The 18,964-nt window shown below is 45.9% G+C and overlaps 1 protein-coding gene across 5 annotated transcripts in view; it reads right to left on the minus strand.

Moving 5' to 3' along the window:
• The window catches only part of LOC139565607 (solute carrier family 12 member 5-like), a 298,108-nt gene that overhangs the window by 51,396 nt on the left and 227,748 nt on the right, over positions 1–18,964 (minus strand). For all 5 annotated transcript variants that reach the window (XM_071386043.1, XM_071386037.1, XM_071386051.1 and 2 more), the window contains exons 5-9: positions 5,748–5,802; positions 4,963–5,093; positions 2,103–2,350; positions 1,167–1,378; positions 519–686 (exon numbers count right to left, since the gene is read on the minus strand). In XM_071386043.1, the coding sequence (XP_071242144.1) occupies positions 519–686; positions 1,167–1,378; positions 2,103–2,350; positions 4,963–5,093; positions 5,748–5,802 (814 nt within the window). The remainder of the gene's footprint in view (positions 1–518; positions 687–1,166; positions 1,379–2,102; positions 2,351–4,962; positions 5,094–5,747; positions 5,803–18,964) is intronic.

Below are 18,964 nucleotides of genomic sequence, written 5' to 3' on the forward strand. Positions count from 1 at the left end.
TGTGAAACACAAGAAGAGAGGTCACTTTAGAAAAACTCCTGCTCACACAATAACCTCTGCACATTTGCCGTGTCAACGTTTCAGTCTGAGAATTGTTTTCAAAACACAGGCAGAGGTCTATAAGAAAACTCAGATAATCAAATGGTGGGCTTAGAAACTCACACAATAGCATGTGTATGTCGATTTGAAACCTACTTTTCTTTGGCAAATTACCACAACTGAAAAATACAGCAAATTGATCCTTCTAATGACAAACAACTGCTTTTTGTGTAAAAAAAAATCATGACTTCAAATGAATCTTTGACAGTATCGTAAAATGTTTCAATAAATTGAAACACATCTCCCCTATCTAGATTTAAAAAAATAACCACACAAAACAACACAAAGGGTGAGTATTTTCCCTCGATCCCTCTTTTCCTTGAGATTCACCCTTGGTGAATTCACCCTTTGAGGATGAGAGGAATGAGTTTCAGCTCTGTGTCTCTTCCTCTTTGCATTATCCCTTCCTGTCAGCTGACCTGTGACGGAGGGGAAGTAGATGCCGACCAGAAGGGTGAAGAAGCTGGTGATGTCGGCCAGGACGTAGCGGTTGGAGTTGGTCAGAGTTTCATCGGGGCCCTCCACGGTCGCAATCCCAATCTTGGCCACCAGATTGCCCTTCTCCAGGTAATTCCCAAATAGGTTCTCTGTGTGTGGGGGGGGGGGGGGAGAAGTAAACAGAGAGAAAGAGGGAGAGAGAGGGCAATTTAATGGTAAAGAGAGGAGGAAGAGGGAGATAAAGGGAAAGAGAGTGAGGGGGTTTGGAGAGAGAGAGCGAGAAAGGGAGGGAGGGAGAATATTATTTATAATCGCTTGACCTTTAGTTCCATTGTACAGTACCATACAATTGGGCGGCAAGTAAAGAAAGTGCAGTATGCTTCCTGCAAGAGCACGCGGGTGTGTTTCCCGCATGTGTGTGTGCAAGCATGTGTACTGTACTGTAGGTACAGTGACCTGAGTGTTGGTGGACCAGAACAGTGCATGTTATTTGTGCTGTAGGTGTAACTGTGTTTGGAAAGAAAAAGTAGATAGCCACAAAATAATAGTATTTATAATAATATAATATCAAGTGGCGTGCTCTACCAACTGAGCTAGAAGAAGACTAATAGTTAACTGTGTTTGGTCACCTTTGAGGATGCCGCTCATGACCCCGGGGATGCCCTGGATGAAGGACACGTTGTTGTTGGCAAAGTACTCGTCACAGGTGGCGTTGAGGAAGGGACTATCGCAGAAGATCTTCCACAGCTTGGTGGTGACTGTGCCGTTGCCACTCTCCAGTGTTTTGGCGCACACATCGATCCCTTTGGAGATCAGCGGGCGATTCCCCAACATACAGACTCTGCGCAGCAGGGGAGATGTGTTAGTGTATTAGTTTCGTTTATTAGGATCCCCATTAGCTACTGCACATGCAGCAGATTCTCTTCCTGGGGCCCGCATAAAACGTACAAATACACGACAAAGTACAGAACAGTTATCGACAAGAACAACATAAGCTACACATTACTTGTGTTAGTGTGGCGACCGGGAATCAAACCCCAACTGCCCATGCAGACAACTTTAGACTGAGTTAGTCACCTGAGTCGAAGACTAGGCATTGGTTTTGAGAGCTAGCACAAGTCTGTGGGTATCAGTCCCCATATTGAACAGAAGTGTCCTCCCTACTGAAAATGTCACATGAGATGAATATGTTCCATTTGTATTTAACCCATCTGCTTATGCGCATTGAACATCATTCCTATATATTTTCAATATACTTCAAATCGTCTTAAAATGGGTGAACATGTGGTCAAATTATATTGCAACAAAAGTCTCAAAACCCAAATCCCCCAATATGGGCCACAATTATATAAATAAATAAATAACATCAAACATGATTCACGTCACACCAACATTGCTCAAGTTCGGCTCAGCCCCAATATTGAATAGTAGCCTGGTCCCACATCGGTTTGTTCTGTCTTTCCAACTCCTATGGTCGTTCTCATGTGACAATGACCATAGGACTTGACAAGACGACACAGACAGATCTGGGAGCAGGCTAATTGAACAGTAGGGGGGGCCCTTACGGGAAGTCAGGCGGTTCGATGGCTGTCTTGATGACTCCGGCATACACGGCCAGGATGGAGAGTATGACGCAGGCCAGAAAAAGCAGGGCCAGCTTGTTGACGTACTTGACCCCCACGAACACCACTGTGGCCATGAAACTGAGCACAATAGTGCCGTACACGCGCATGTTGTTCAGCATCGCCGCCTCCGCCTCGGCCCCCTCCAGACCCTCCATCTTAAAAATGGCCGCCTGGGGGAGGATGTAGATCTGTAAGGGAGGGTAACGGGGGAGTGGGGTGGGGGGGAGAGAGAGAGAAAATGAGAGAGAGAGAGATGACAGTTACATAGGACATATATTGATATTGAATGTGTCCTAACAATTGTATGAAATGATTGACTTGAAGCTCTTTGTGCCAACATGGTGTACATTTTTGAAATTCTACTCTTCTTCTCTCTTCAACCAAGTTTGCCAACCTTGTCTGTATATGGCTGTGTTCATAACATGGTGTCCTTTCCCTATTGACTGAGGAATTTTAAGGATAAAACAGCGTTTAAGGACAAAGCCTATGAGCAAGAAAGAGAGACCCAACAGTGACAAACTATCAAGGTCACTCTGCAGAAGAGATGGTCAGAAGTTTCCAGAGAATGCATAGAGCCCCGAGTTGATTATCCCTTTTATACCGAGGCTATAATTAAGCAATAAGGCACGAGGGGGTGTGGTATATGGCCAATAGGATACAGCCATTAGCTGTGGTATAATGGCCATATACCACAAACCCCAGAGGTGCCTTATTGCTATTATAAACTGGTTACCAATGTAATTAGAGCAATAAAAATACATGTTTTGTCATACCCGTGGTATACGGTCTGATATACCACGGGTGTCAGCCAATCAGCATTCAGGGCTCGAACCACCTGGATTATGATACATAATTGATACCTCGGAGTGTGGTGTCAGGAAAATAACCTCACACTCAACGTCAACAAAACAAAGAAGATAATTGTGGACTTCAGGAAACAGCAGAGGGAGCAACCCCTATCCACATCGACGGGACAGTAGTGGAGAGGGTAGTAAGTTTTAAGTTCCTCGGCGTACACATCACGGACAAACTGAATTGGTCCACCCACACAGACAGAGTTGTGAAGAAGGCGCAGCAGCGCCTCTTCAACCTCAGGAGGCTGAAGAAATTCGGCTTGTCACCAAAAGCACTCACAAACTTCTACAGATGCACAATCAAGAGCATCCTGTCGGGCTGTATCACCGCCTGGTACGGCAACTGCTCCGCCCACAACTGTAAGGCTCTCCAGAGGGTACTGAGGTCTGCACAACGCATCACTGGGGGCAAACCTTCTGCCCTCCAGGACACCTACACCACCCGATGTCACAGGAAGGCCATTAAGATCATCAAGGACAACAACCACCCGAGCCACTGCCTGTTCACCCCGCTATCATCCAGAAGGCGAGGTCAGTACAGGTGCATCAAAGCAGGGACCGAGAGACTGAAAAACAGCTTCTATCTCAAGGCCATCAGACTGTTAAACAGCCACCACTAACATCGAGTGGCTGCTGCCAACATACTGACTCAACTCCAGCTCACTTTAATAATGGAAATTGATGGAAATTGATCAAAAATGTATCACAATGTCACTTAATATAATGTATATGTATATACTGTACTCGATATCATCTACTGCATCTTGCCATCTTTATGTAATACATGTATCACTAGCCACTTTAAACTATGCACTTTTATGTTTACCTACCCTACATTACTCATCTCATATGTATATACTGTACTCGATACCATCTACTGCATCTTGCCTATGCCGCTCTGTACCATCACTCATTCATATACCTTTATGTACATACTCTTTATCCCTTTACACTTGTGTGTATAAGGTAGTAGTTGTGGAATTGTTAGGTTAGATTACTCGTTGGTTATTACTGCATTGTCGGAACTAGAAGCACAAGCATTTCGCTACACTCACATTAACATCTGCTAACCATGTGTTTGTGACAAATACAATTTGATTTGATTTAATATAGTATATTTTGTCAGATATGCCATTCCAATAAAGTATTCTTCTTCCATACCAATCAATCAATTTAAGACAATAGGAAAATAATAACTGGAGCCGTATAACTTGGATGTTCATTACACTAGTGAAGTTGAGTTATCGTGTGGTGCAACGTACAATTGGGCCAAATCTCAAGCTTCAATGTGAACCGTTCGTCATTCTAAATATAGCTGCTTTTTGTGCTTCTATGGAGGGATAAACTAAATTCAAAGCAGCCTTCTCCAGATCCTCTCCTCACAATTCAGAGGGGTTTGTTATTCCACAATGGAAACTAATCAAGCTTTAACCCAGAAGACCAAATTAACCTCTAGGCTAGATCAGAATGTACAGATCCAGTCAAAGCCATCAAAGAAAAACCTAGATAGGGTGAATCTCAATTGTATTTCCTTGATTCATTGCGTCTTCTCTCCGCAACTTCTGTCAAAATGCATGGGAGGAGATGGCCTGAGTGGAGAAACCTCAGACCTCCTCCAATTCGTATTGAGAAGTGGCGGCAGTTTCAATGAATGGTCTTATTACTCAGCCAACGCCTAAGCTCTCGCTAATGCAGAATAGGGAGAGAAAGAATGAGTATGAAAAAAGAGAGGGAGGAGCGAGGAGGGGGGCAGACAAAGATGAAAGATCTTTATATTTATTATAATTCATTGTGGAGAAGAGAGGGAGGAAATAGCATCAAGGCAGAATGAGGACAGAGAGAGAGAGAGAGAGAGAGAGAGAGAGAGAGAGAGAGAGAGAGAGAGAGAGAGACCGACACAGACAGAGATGGATAGAAAGCTAAGTATTTAACGCCCAGGATCTTACCAGTAAGAGTTCGATGGACCCCAGGATGTACATGGCCCCAGCGAACGTTGTCCCGAGGTAGAAACAAATGCCCACAGCACCCCCAAACTCAGGCCCCAGAGAACGGGAGATCATGTAGTAGGATCCTCCAGCTACAGACAACAAATAAATACACACACTCTGTCAATGACATACTTTTTAATGAAATATTATATACAAACAGCATCTGCAACTGAATTGATTTGGAATGATACGGATTTGGAATGATATATGCCATTTTGCAGCATTGCCATCATTTTCAAATACAATTGCTTCTTTCAAAGCATCACTATATTTCACGTAATTTCCCCGAGTTTAAATATAAATGACCCAAACCCTGCTATTCCCAAATCAGAGCAGGGTCATGTTCATTAGGGCACGCTAAAGAAAAATGTTTTGCAACGGCAAACAAACGTTTGCTTTTCTTAATGCACAGGTCCAGGCATAATAGCCGTGGGAAACGCGGTTGCTGTGGGTGCTGCAGCACCGTCTGATAAAACAGCTCAAGCCTGTAATTTCCTCTCACCTCTGCTCTAAGCCAATCAAGGGGCGAGTCAGCCAGTGTAAGACGTGATTATTGGATACCATCTCTAATCATATAAACATAGCTGTGTAAGGTTCATGTAGGGACCCAGGAGTCTGGACGTAACTAATATTATCGCATTGCTAGTGCTACTGCACTGAATATGCATTTTGAGCCAAAAGGGAATTGAAGAGGAGGTACTATTCCCAACAGCGAACCCGGATGCCAACGCATGCTCACCCACCTGGCACTACTCCATTGGTAGCAATGGCACTCATTGAGATTGCAGTCAGCATGGTCTAAAGAGAGGGAGATGTAGAGAGAAGAGAACAGAGAGGGGAAATGGGATGTTAGTATTGTGTAACATTCAATATGGTACACCCTACTTGACAGGATATTTCACATGTTTTTCAGGTGAAACACAAATGGGGGGAAAAAATCAAGTTGTCTATAGAGGACCTTGTTAGTTGATAAGGACAACAGTGAATTTAGATTTGAATATTCTAATGTTCATGACTGGAAGTTCGATAGAATAACAACCCAGTGGGCTGTCAACGAAAGAGTCAACAAGCGATCGACAAGGCACATCCTCCCGTCAAGCACATCAATCTGTCTGTTTGGCTTTGAGTGGAGATGTGATCAGATGCACCGTTAGGACATGGAACAATAAAGATCAACTGTAGGCAGACATTTACTAAAGAACCCAGAGTATGGCAGCAAGGTAAATGGAGTGTGTGTGTGTGTGTGTGTGTCTGTGTATATGACAGGGGAAGAGTGTGTATCTGAGAGAGAAACTGAGTGATTTACGTGTGTTTAAGAGAGAGTGAGTAGTGAGGGAAAACTAGAGAGACATTTATGAGATTAAAATAAATCAAGTCATTAATATGTGTGTGTCTGAGAAAAAATATGGCTTCAACAGTAATAATATTTAATTAGCCGTGGTGTACTTCCTTAATGTCTATGTAGGGAGAGAGAGAGAGAGAGAGAGAGAGAGAGAGAGAGAGAGAGAGAGAGAGAGAGAGAGAGATACACAGAGAGAGAGAGATACACAGAGAGAGACATATACAGAGAGAGACATACACAGAGAGAGGCAGGCCAACACAGACAGAAAGAGATATAACCCAGAGGACAGAAAGAGAGAGAGGTGTGTGTAATAACTAGCATGTGAGAGGATGGGGGTGGACGACGGTTAATGTTTCTTGTGAACACAGCTGTCTGTCTGGGTTCACAACAGTCTGCTCGACCGTGCCATATTACTCTCTTATCGGGTCATAATGAAGTAAGGCTCACTCTCTCTGAGGAGGGCAGATAAGACTAATTGTTTAAGTGGTTTATCTGATGTGGGCAGGCTGGAAAATTCGAGGACGAGGTAGTTTGAGGCCGAGTGAATCCCTCGACACAGTTGTATGGGAACGTTAAGAGAGGGAGATAGAGCACGTACTGACTGTGTCACCTGAGGAAACCTGTGAGGGACTCAATACTCGAGCCCTTCATTGTAACGCTTTCTACTTTTTATATAATGCTTTACACTGTATACGCATGACAGGATGATATGAATGAGCAGAGCCAACGTCGTCAGCAATTGTTGAAATGTATAATATGAAATGGGTGGGACTCATATTTAGGGAGGAGCTACATGGGCCAGTGTGTGGTTCAGGGAATCACCAGAGTTCATTATGCAGCTTTTAGTAAGAGACCATCTCACATGCAGTAACACTACTTCAGCTCCTTGTCGTCAACTTCAAAAGACTTTGATGCTACCGGAAGCAGACATAACAAACCCCATCAGCAGACATAACAAGCCAGGTGGGATTGCAAAGAACATCCAAACAAACATTATTATGTCTGCAGAGGTATAAACATGGCAACTACTAACTATTTGCTCTTATGCATGTCAGTGCAATGGTTTAATGATTTGTCGCGGAATAATTATTGGTGCCTATGGCTTTTAGGTGTCATATTACATATTTATGACTGCATTTAGAAGATGGGTCTTGGTGGGTTGAAATTAAGTGTTACTAACCCAAATCAAACATGACCACAGCATAAGTATGAGATGAAGGCATTATTCCTATCTGTCTGGGTGACAGAAGTTGCCTAATCTCTTGTCTGATTCTGAGTCTGCTATAAATCAGGATTAGGAATTATTGTGTTCATAAAACTTCCTCTCAGTTTGTGTTGAATCTATTTTGGTTTGCAATGGCTTACTATTTAGTTTGTGGTCAACAAAGACATTATTTACTGAGAGACGAAGAACAGAGTGACAGCAACAATGATGCCCACATTCCAAATACCATATTGTCATGTGTGCTCCCTCTCCGGCCTCTAGGTCACCAGGCTGCTAGTTATGGCGCACACCTGTCACCATCGTTACGCGCACCTGCGCATCTTCAGACCCACCTGGAGTCCATCCCCTCCCTGATTACCTTCCCTATATATGTCACTCTCTTTGGTCTCTTCCCCAGGCGTTATTGTTTCTGTTTCAGTTTCATGTCTGTGTGCTGTTAGTGTTTCTTGTTTTGTATTATGTTCCGTTTATTTTATTAAAACACTCACTCCCTGAGCTTGCTTCCCGACTCTCAGCGCACATCGTTACACATATTTTGATCAGCACGTGACAAGTGCAGCAGCCTCGTGGCTGAGCTCCTCTTCACTATGTAATTGTTGCCTCCGGTTTCGGAGAAAACATTCCCTTTCGTTTTTTGTGTAATACTGTAGCTATACGCTAGGCTACATCCTGTTGGTTTGTTTTGATCAGCTGCCAGAGATGACGGTATGGACAGTTTTCTGTGTCACCCCAAATAAATTGAACTTCGGCTGCTATGCAAATGACACTCAACTACTTTTCTCCTTCCCCCCTTCTGACACCCAGGTGGCGACATGCATCTCTGCGTGCCTGGCAGACCTCTCAGCTTGGATGTCGGCCCACCACCTCAAGCTCAATCTCGACAGGACGGAGCTGCTATTTGGCCTGCCCGCTCCAAACCTCTCCATCACAGTTGACAACTCTACGATGTCCCCTTTTCAGAGTGCAAAGAACCCATACTTTCAATCTCTGCAAACAGGTTCATGGTCTACAACCCTCCAACTCAACTCTGGACCTCCAAGCCAGTTCCACTGGGTTTTTTCATTGTTCCCTTCTCAGCAGGGACTGATTTAGACCTGGGATACCAGGTGGGTGCAATTATCAGGTAGAACAGAAAACCAGCAGGCTCCGGACCTCGTAGGGTAAGAGTTGAACTGCAACTACCTGCCCTCTGCAACTCTCTGTTGGCTGGGTAGAATACTATACTACACACTGTACTATCCCTTGATCATGTGTAGTAGTTACGATATAATTGTGTAGTACACTGGAACATTCTATACTACACACTGTCGTGTTCCTTGATTGTGTAGTGCTTACTATAGAATTTTGTAGCATACTGTAGTATAGTTTTTTCCCACTTAGGGGCCAAACCAAAATTCCAGGTACTACAGTAAAATATGTAGGAGCATATCCGACCAAAATGGTAGCACCGTAGAGCCCTGGAATGCACTAACTCTAAGTTGCTGTGGATAAGAGCATCTGCTAAATGACTAAAATGTAAATGTACAACTGTAATCGCTTTGCCTCCTAGTGACACAGTGGTCACATGACTACGTCATGATTTAGCAGCCACAAATAAATGCTCCACCCACTGGAACAGCTAACAGAGATCCAAATGAGAATTTTGACACAGACTTCAGGACTAAATTCATGCTTTGTTTATAAGAGAATCGTCAAGTTTATGTTTGGATACTACTAAAGGAGGACTTTGGGAAGACGTTCGGTTGGTATTGTCAGTCCCAAAGGACACACGGATTGATGGGGATTACACATACAATCGTTGGAGCAATGACATTCATGTTATAAGTCTACAGACTGCATCACAGTGACGTTAGCTCATAAACCAAAGCCTTCCCAGAGAGCTGGTATTAAGAAATGAAGAGCTAGAGTAGGACTCCTAGTTAAGTGGGTTTACTAAAGATTCATCATGGTCCACACACACCAACACAGTCGTGAAGAGAGCATGAAAACGCCTCTTCCCCTCAGGAGCTGGAAAGATTTGGCATGAGCCCTCAGATCCTCAAAATATTCTATAGCTGCACCAGTGAGAGCATCTTCATTGGCGGCATCACCGCTTGGTATGGAAACTGCTTGGCATCCGGCCGCAAGGCGCAACAAAGTGTAGTGCGTACGGCCCAGTACATCACTGGGGCCGAGCTCCCTGCCATCCAGACCTTTATACGAGGCGGTGTCAGAAGAAGGCCCTAAAAACTGTCAAAGACTCCAGCCATCCAAGCCATAGACTGTTCTCATTCTACCGCATGGCGGTAGAAGTCTGGAACCAACAGGACCATGAGCATCTTCTATCCCCAAGGCATAAGACTGCAAAATACTATAGCTAGTAAAATAGTTAACCAAATAGCTACCTGGACTATCTGCATTGACCCTATTTGCACTAACTTTTTTTACTCATCACATATGCTGCTGCTACAGTTTATTATCTATCCTGTCACTTTATTCCTAGCTACATGTACATATCTTCCTCAATTACCTCGTACCCCTGCACATTGACTCAGTACTACTACCCCATGTATATAACCAAGTTATTGTTACTCATTGTGTATTTATTATTACTTGTATTATTACGTGTTATTACTTTTCTATAATTTCTCTATTTCCTTTCTCTCTGCATTGTTGGGAAGGGCCCGTAAGCATTTCAATGTTAATCTACACCTGTTGTTTACAAAGCATGTGAAGAATACATTTGATTTGTGGTAGCTAGACAGTCCATTATTAGAAATATGGTGCTGCAAAACCCCTAACATCAATTTGCTGGAAGAGAAGTCCTACATGGGTTTCATATTCAGCTAAGCCTACTATATTTATTTCTCAACTTTCTAATATTAAGCTCATTGCTTCTCTTTACAACAGGAGTATAACCTAACTGCCTGGCATGAAAATGAACCACAGGAAAAGCGTCAAAATTCGCTATTTAAGTGCAGAGGTGACATGTATTTTCCCCGCTGACCCTGTTTCAAAACAGGTGGCTGATAATGGTCCATTTCACACAAACAGCGCCTTGCAAAAGCATTCATCCCCCTTAGCATTTTTCCTATTTTGTTGCATTACAACCTATCATTTAAATGTATTTTTATTTGGATTTCATGTAATGGACATACACAAAATAGTCCAAATTGGTGAAGTGAAATGAAAAAAATAACTTGTTTCAAAAAATTCAAAACGGAAAGGTGGTGCGTGCATATGTATTCACCCCCTTTGCTATGAAGCTCCTAAATAAGATCTGGTGCAACCAATTACCTTCAGATGTCACAATTAGTTAAATAAAGTCCACCTGTGTGCAAGTGTCACATGATCTCAGTATATATACACATGTTCTGAAAAGCCCCAGAGTGTGCAACTGTCACGATCGTCTTTAGGTGAAAGAGAGGACCAAGGCGCAGCGTGATATAAATACATCTTCTATTTATTTGAAGATGAAACGAACACTAATACAAACTAGACAAAACAACAAACGACCGTGAAGCTAACAAACGAAAGTGCAGACACAAGCTACTAACGTCAAACATACACAATCACCCACAACCTACCGAATGCCTATGGCTGCCTTAAATATGGCTCCCAATCAGAGACAACGATAGACAGCTGTCTCTGATTGAGAACCAATCCAGGCAACCAAAGACATACATAAACACCTACACTGAACACAACCCCATGAACTCTACAAAACCCCCTATACAATACAAACACCCTAGACTAGACAAAAACACACAAACATCCCCCATGTCACACCCTGACCTAACTAAAATAATAAAGAAAACAAAGATAACTAAGGCCAGGGCGTGACAGCAACACAACTAAGCAAGGGGCACCACCAAGCAAGCGGCACCATGAAGACCGAGGTGCTCTCCAAACAGGTCAGGGACAAAGTTGTGGAGAAGTACAGGTCAGGATTGGGTTATAAAAAAACATCTGAAACTTTGAATATCCCACGGAGCACCATTAAATCCATCCATAAAAAAAAGGAAAGAATATGCACCACAACAAACCTGCCAAGAGAGGGCCGCCTACCTAAACTCACGGACCATGCAAGGAGGGCATTAAATCAGAGAGGCAACAAAGAGACCAAAGATAACCCTGAAGGAGCTGCAAAGCTTCACAGCGGAGATTGGAGTATCTGTCCATAGGACCACTTTAAGCCGTACACTCCACAGAGCTGGGCTTTACGGAAGAGTGGCCAGAAAAAAGCCATTGCTTAAAGAAAAAAATAAGCAAACACGTTTGGTGTTCACCAAAAGGTATGTGGGAGACTCCCCAAACATATGGAAAAAGGTACTCTGGTCAGATGAGACTAAAATTTAGCTTTTTGGCCATAAAGGAAAACGCTATGTCTGGCGCAAACCCAACACCTCTCATCACCCCGAGAACAACATTCCCACAGTGAAGCATGGTGGTGGAAGCATCATGCTGTGGGGATGCTTTTCATCGACAGGGACTGGGAAACTGGTCAGATTTGAAGGAATGATGAATGGCACTAAATACAGGGAAATTCTTGAGGGAAACCTGTTTCCGTCTTCCAGAGATTTGAGACTGGGATGGAGGTTCAACTTCCAGCAGGACAATGACCCTAAGCACACTGCTAAAGCAACACTTGAGTGGTTTAAGGGGAAACATTTAAATGTCTTGGAATGGCCTGGTCAAAGCCCAGACCTCAATCCAATTGAGAATTTGTGGTATGACTTAAAGATTGCTGTAAACCAGCGGAACCCATCCAACTTGAAGGAGCTGGAGCAGTTTTGCCACAGTGGCTAGATGTGCCAAGCTTATAGAGACATACCCCAAGAGACTTGCAGCTGTAATTTCCGCAAAAGGTGGCTCTACAAAGTATTGATTTTGAGGGGGGTGAATAGTTATGCACGCTGAAGTTTTCTGTTTTCCTTGTCTTATTTCTTGTTTGTTTCACACACAAAAAAAATATTTTGCATCTTCAAAGTGGTAGGCATGTTGTGTAAGTCAAATGATACAACCCCCCCCAAAATCAATTTCAATTCCAGGTTGTAAGGCAACAAAATAGGATTCCAAGAGGGGTGAATACTTTTGCAAGCCACTGTATATTATTGAGTATATGTAAAGACAAAATTAAATAAAGATTAGTGTAATGGGTGACAATATTAGCCTATCACTTGTGAGTGATGCCCAGCTTAAGAATGAAACAGCGCATGCTTTTTTTGCGACTTTTTCAAGACACCTCATGTAGCCTAGCTCATAGGCCTATATGTTTTGTTAAGGTTAGTATCACAACTAAAGTGTCCAAATAGTTCATTAAAATTAAGCACATTAATCTGCTTTATAACGGGTGTAGAGCCAAACTGGCGACCATACACAGCGCATGAGTTTAAAGTTTGGGGAAGATCATTTTCATCATAAAAATGCACCTTAAAGCATTACATGCATCATCACATTAGTTGTCACTTTTGAGAAAGGTGTTTTCCTGCTAATGGAACACTTGCGCTTTAGCCTACTGCCCTGTGCGCATTGCTGCGCTTATAATGTAAAGAAATAGCATAATAGTTTAGCAACATTTTAAGCTAAACATTCTCATCTGTTGCGTCAGGCTCATTGCTTAAAACAGTTTTTTGATGCTAGTGGTTGCCATAAACTGTCCCAGACTGTGTTTGGAATATTTATTTCTCACACAGAATAGAATAGGTCAACGTTTGTACTATGGGGGATAGTGGATTGACATAGGCTAGTGCTTTTGCTGTTTGTTAGGCAGACTCATCTTGTTGGCTGACGAAAAGTAAATGTGGACAATTCTTTCCATATCTTCAATACGCTCCTCGGAATTGGATAAGGACGTGTGCAGTTGCGTCCTGGATGTCTCATGTGAGTGAGAGGTGCTTCGGCACGCAGCCAGGAGAAGGGAATTATAATTATTATATTCAACCCAAGGGCACAATGGCCACTGGGCGCAAAAGGCATGGAATTTTTTAGGGGGCATTACGGCCACACAAAGGGGATGCCGCCGGGAAATTCGACATATTATCAAGTGATTGTCAAAATGTGAATGAGAGACTGATGAAGTGTGTACAGCCTGCGCAAAAAAAACAAAGCAGAGCTAATGCCTTTCATGCAACTTTTTTCAAATTATCATTAGAGTTGCATCATGCAGCCTTAGAATACAGTAATTTCACTATTTGACATGAAGCTCCAATACCACAGACCCAGAACCATTCCCCTTCATGTGTAGTCCCAGTTTTAGGAGATTCAGGTAATATCATTTCCAAAGGGCTTGTCCTATTGAGTCATTCTCAGACTTTGCTGGCATCCTGAGACGCCACAGTACCAACACGTCCCCTGGCTAATAAACAAGCCCCTAAAAATGCCGATTACACAGCCATTTAATCTGCCAGTTCTGGATGAGACACAACAGAACACCGCTCAGCAGGGAGATTAACCATGGGACGAGCTGGGAAGTGATACACAGAGAGTCAGGAATAATTGCAAATCCACATGTCCCTAACAAGCTAAGCCATCGATTCCATAGCGTTGCCGACAAGAAAAGTCCATTGGATTGGGAGCCGAGTGCCTTTTTGTGTCTTTGTGCCTCTGTCTTCTGAACAGGAAGCTTTGTGAACACAAGCACTAGCCTCAATAGGGTCAAAATGATCTAGCTTCACTCCAATAGAGTGGAGTTCCGATTGATTGTATCGTTCAAATGAAACTACAACTCCTTTGAATGACTTTGCTGAAGTCGTGCTGAAATTGGTTTTGACAGGAAGTGGTTTGAACCTGCCCTGAGAAAGTGAACTATAGCCATCATTATATAGATTTACTAGACTTTTCAATGCCACAGAAGGGCAAGTTCATGGTCTCTATTGTAGAGTATACTGTACATCAGTCTATTGGAGCAGGTTCACTACTGACTGCATTGTCAGGTAAAGGTGAATAGAGATGTCTTCTGTTTTTAGACTTATTAGCAAACGTATGTGTGCTGAATTCCAAATCGACCCCTAACCCCTACATCCTAAGCACCCTCGTAGATCTGAGAGTTGGATAGATATCTATGCATTATAGTAATTGAGACTCTCACAACTCAATCGCTGGTTGAAAACAGTTTTCTGCCCCTCCCAAAATATAGAATTTGTAGATAATTGGCCCTCTTTCTGGGACTCACCCACAAACAGGACCAAGCCTGGCCTGTTGAGGAGTGACGGACTCTATCCTAACTGGAGGGGTGCTCTCATCTTATCTACGAACATAGACAGGGCTCTAACTCCCCGAGCTCCACAATGAGATAGGGTGCAGGCCAGGCAGCAGGCTGTTAGCCAGCCTGCCAGCTTAGTGGAGTCTGCCACTAGCACAGTCAGTGTAGTCAGCTCAGCTATCCCCATTGAGACCATGTCTGTGCCTCGACCTAGGTTGGGCAAAACTGAACATGGCGGTGTTCGCCTTAGCAATCTCACTGGAATAAAGACCTCCTCCATTCCTGCCATAATTGAAAGAGATTGTGATACCTCACATCTCAAAAGAGGGCTACTTAATGTTAGATCCCTCACTTCCAAGGCAGTTATAGTCAATGAACTAATCACTGATCATAATCTTGATGTGATTGGCCTGACTGAAACATAGCTTAAGCCTGATGAATTTACTGTGTTAAATGAGGCCTCACCTCCAGTTACACTAATGACCATATCCCCCACGCATCCCGCAAAGGCTGAGGTGTTGCTAACATTTATGATAGCAAAATTCAATTTACAAAAAGAACCTGACGTTTTCGTCTTTTGAGCTTCTAGTCATGAAATCTATGCAGCCTACTCAATCACTTTTTATAGCTACTGTTTACAGGCCTCCTGGGGCATATACAGCGTTCCTCACTGAGTTCCCTGAAGTCCTATCGGACCTTGTAGTCATGGCAGATAATATTCTAATTTTTGGTGACTTTAATATTCACATGGAAAAGTCCACGACCCAATCCAAAAGGCTTTCGGAGCCATCATCGACTCAGTGGGTTTTGTCCAACATGTCTCCGGACCTACTCACTGCCACAGTCATACTCTGAACCTAGTTTTGTCCCGTGGAATAAATGTTGTGGATCTTAATGTTTTTCCTCATAATCCTGGACTATCGGACCACCATTTTATTACGTTTGCAATCATATTAATCTGCTCAGACCCCAACCAAGGATCATCAAAAGTTGTGCTATAAATTCTCGGACAACCCAAAGATTCCTAGATGCCCTTCCAGGCTCCCTCCGCCTACCCAAGGACGTCAGAGTACAAAAATCAGTTAACCATCTAACTGAGGAACTCAATTTAACCTTGCACAATACCCTAGATGCAGTCGCACCCTTAAAAACCAAAAACATTTGTCATAAGAAACTAGCTCCCTGGTATATTGAAAATAGGCAGGGCTTTTTCTGGGTCTGCCTACCCATGTGAGAGACGCAGACTCGGTCTCAACTTTTAAGTCTTTATTGAAGACTCATCTCTTCAGTAGGTCCTATGATTGAGTGTAGTCTGGCCCAGGAGTGTGAAGGGGATTCACACTGGGATTCTCTGCCTCTAACCCTGTTACAGGGGCTGAGTCACTGGCTTACTGATGCTCTTCAATGCCGTCCCTCGGAGGGGTGCGTCATTTGAGTGGGTTGAGTCACTGACGTGATCTTCCTGTCTGGGTTGGCGCCCCCCCTTGGGTTGTACCGTGGCGGAGATCTTTGTGGGGTATACTCGGCCTTGTCTCAGGATGGTAAGTTGGTGGTTGAAGATATCCCTCTAGTGGTGTAGGGGCTGTGCTTTGGAAAAGTGGGTGGGGTTACATCCTGCCTGTTTGTCCCTGTCCGGGGGTATAGTCGGACGGGATCACAGTGTCTCCCGACCCCTCCTGTCTCAGCCTCCAGTATTTATGCTGCAGTAGTTTATGTGTCGGGGGCTAGGGTCAGTCTGTTATATCTGGAGTATTTCTCCTGTCTTATCTGGTGTCCTGTGTGAATTTAAGTATGCACTCTCTAATTCTTTCTTTCTTTCTCTCTTTCGGAGGACCTGAGCCCTAGGACCATGCCTCAGGACTACCTGGCCTGATGACTCCTTGATGTCCCCAGTCCACCTGGCCGTGCTGCTGCTCCAGTTTCAACTGTTCTGCCTGCGGCTATGGAACCCTGACCTGTTCACCGGACGTGCTACCTGTCCCAGACCTGCTGTTTTCAACTTTCTAGAGACAGCAGGAGCGGTAGAGATACTCTGAATGATCGGCTATGAAAAGCCAACTGACATTTACTCCTGAGGTGCTAACCTGTTGCTGTAACGGCTCTCTTTCGGTGAGTGAGTAGACCAAGGCGCAGCGGGTGATGAATACATAATACTTTAATGTAAGACGAAGACAGACACGAAAGACAGACACGCAACCCAAAACCAACATAGAAACAGCAAACATAGACTGCCCACCCAAAACTCACGCCCTGACCATCACACACATACAAAACAACAGAAAACAGGTCAGGAACGTGACAGAACCCCCCCCTCAAGGTGCGAACGCCGGCGCGCCAGCACAAAGTCCAGGGGAGGGTCTGGGTGGGCAACTGACCACGGTGGTGGCTCAGGCTCCGGAAGCTGTCCCCACACCACCATAGTCACTCCCCGCTTCTGTATCCCCCTCCCAATGACCACCCTCCAACTAAACCCACCTAGATGAAGGGGCAGCATCGGGATAAGGGGCAGCAGCTCCGGGATAAGGGGCAGCAGCTTCGGGCTGAGGGACTCTGGCAGGTCCGGGCTGAGGGACTCTGGCGGGTCCGGGCTGAGGGACTCTGGCGGGTCCGGGCTGAGGGACTCTGGCGGGTCCGGGCTGAGGGACTCTGGCGGGTCCGGGCTGAGGGACTCTGGCGGGTCCGGGCTGAGGGACTCTGGCGGGTCCGGGCTGAGGGACTCTGGCGGGTCCGGGCTGAGGGACTCTGGCGGGTCCGGGCTGAGGGACTCTGGCGGGTCCGGGCTGAGGGACTCCGGCGGGTCCGGGCTGAGGGACTCCGGCGGGTCCGGGCTGAGGGACTCTGGCGGGTCCTGGCTGAGGGACTCTGGCGGGTCCTGACTGGACGGCTCTGAAGGCTGGTCCGGTCTGGCGGATGGCTCTGGCTGATCCGGTCTGGCGGAAGGCTCTGGCTGATCCGGTCTGGCGGAAGGCTCTGGCTGATCCGGTCTGGCGGAAGGCTCTGGCTGATCCGGTCTGGCGGAAGGCTCTGGCTGATCCGGTCTGGCGGAAGGCTCTGGCTGATCCGGTCTGGCGGAAGGCTCTGTAGGCTCTTGGCAGACGGGCGGCTTTGCAGGCTCATGGCAGACGGGCGGCTTTGCAGGCTCATGGCAGACGGGCAGCTTTGCAGGCTCATGACAGACGGGCAGCTTTGCAGGCTCATGACAGACGGGCAGTTCAGGCGCCGTTGGGCAGACGGGCAGTTCAGGCGCCGCCGGGCAGACGGGCAGTTCAGGCGCCTCTGGGCAGACGGGCAGTTCAGGTGCCGCTGGGCAGACGGGCAGTTCAGGTGCCGCTGGGCAGACGGGCAGTTCAGGCGCCGCTGGGCAGACGGGCAGTTCTGTAGGGAGGAGACGGAGAGACAGCCTGGTGCGCGGTACCGGAACTGGAGGCACTGGGCTGGAGACACGCACCATAGGGAGAGTGCGTGGAGGAGGAACAGGGCTCTGGAGATGCACTGGAAGCCTGGTGCGTGGTGTCGGCACTGGTGGTACTAGGCTGGGGCGGGAAGGTGGCGCCGGATATACCGGACCGTGAAGGAGGACACGTGCTCTTGAGCACCGAGCCTCCCCAACCTTACCAGGTTGAATGGTCCCCGTAGCCCTGCCAGTGCGGCGAGGTGGAATAGCCCGCACTGGGCTATGCAGGCGAACCGGGGACACCACCTGTAAGGCTGGTGCCATGTACGCCGGCCCGAGGAGACGTACTGGAGACCAGATACGTTGGGCCGGCTTCATGGCACTCGGCTCGATGCCCAACCTAGCCCTCCCAGTGCGGCAAGGTGGAATAGCCCGCACTGGGCTAAGCACGCGTACTGGGGACACCGTGCGCTTTACCGCATAACACGGTGTCTGACCAGTACGACGCCCTCTTACTCCACGGCAAGCCCGGGGAGTTGGCTCAGGTATCCAACCCGGCTTCGCCACACTCCCCTTTAGCCCCCCCCCAATAAATTTTTGGGTGTTACTCACGGGCCTCCAGCCTTGCTTCCGTGCTGCCTCCTCATAACGTCGCCTCTCCGCTTTCGCTGCCTCCAGCTCCGCTTTGGGGCGGCGACACTCCACTGGCTCTGCCCAGGGTCCTTTACCGTCCAGGATCTCTTCCCATGTCCAATCCTCCTTCTCCCACTGCTGCTGTCGTGGCTGTCCGTTAACCCGCTGCTTGATCTGGGTTTG

Source organism: Salvelinus alpinus, chromosome 2 (genome assembly GCF_045679555.1).
Source record: "Salvelinus alpinus chromosome 2, SLU_Salpinus.1, whole genome shotgun sequence".
NCBI classification, from domain to species: domain Eukaryota; kingdom Metazoa; phylum Chordata; class Actinopteri; order Salmoniformes; family Salmonidae; genus Salvelinus; species Salvelinus alpinus.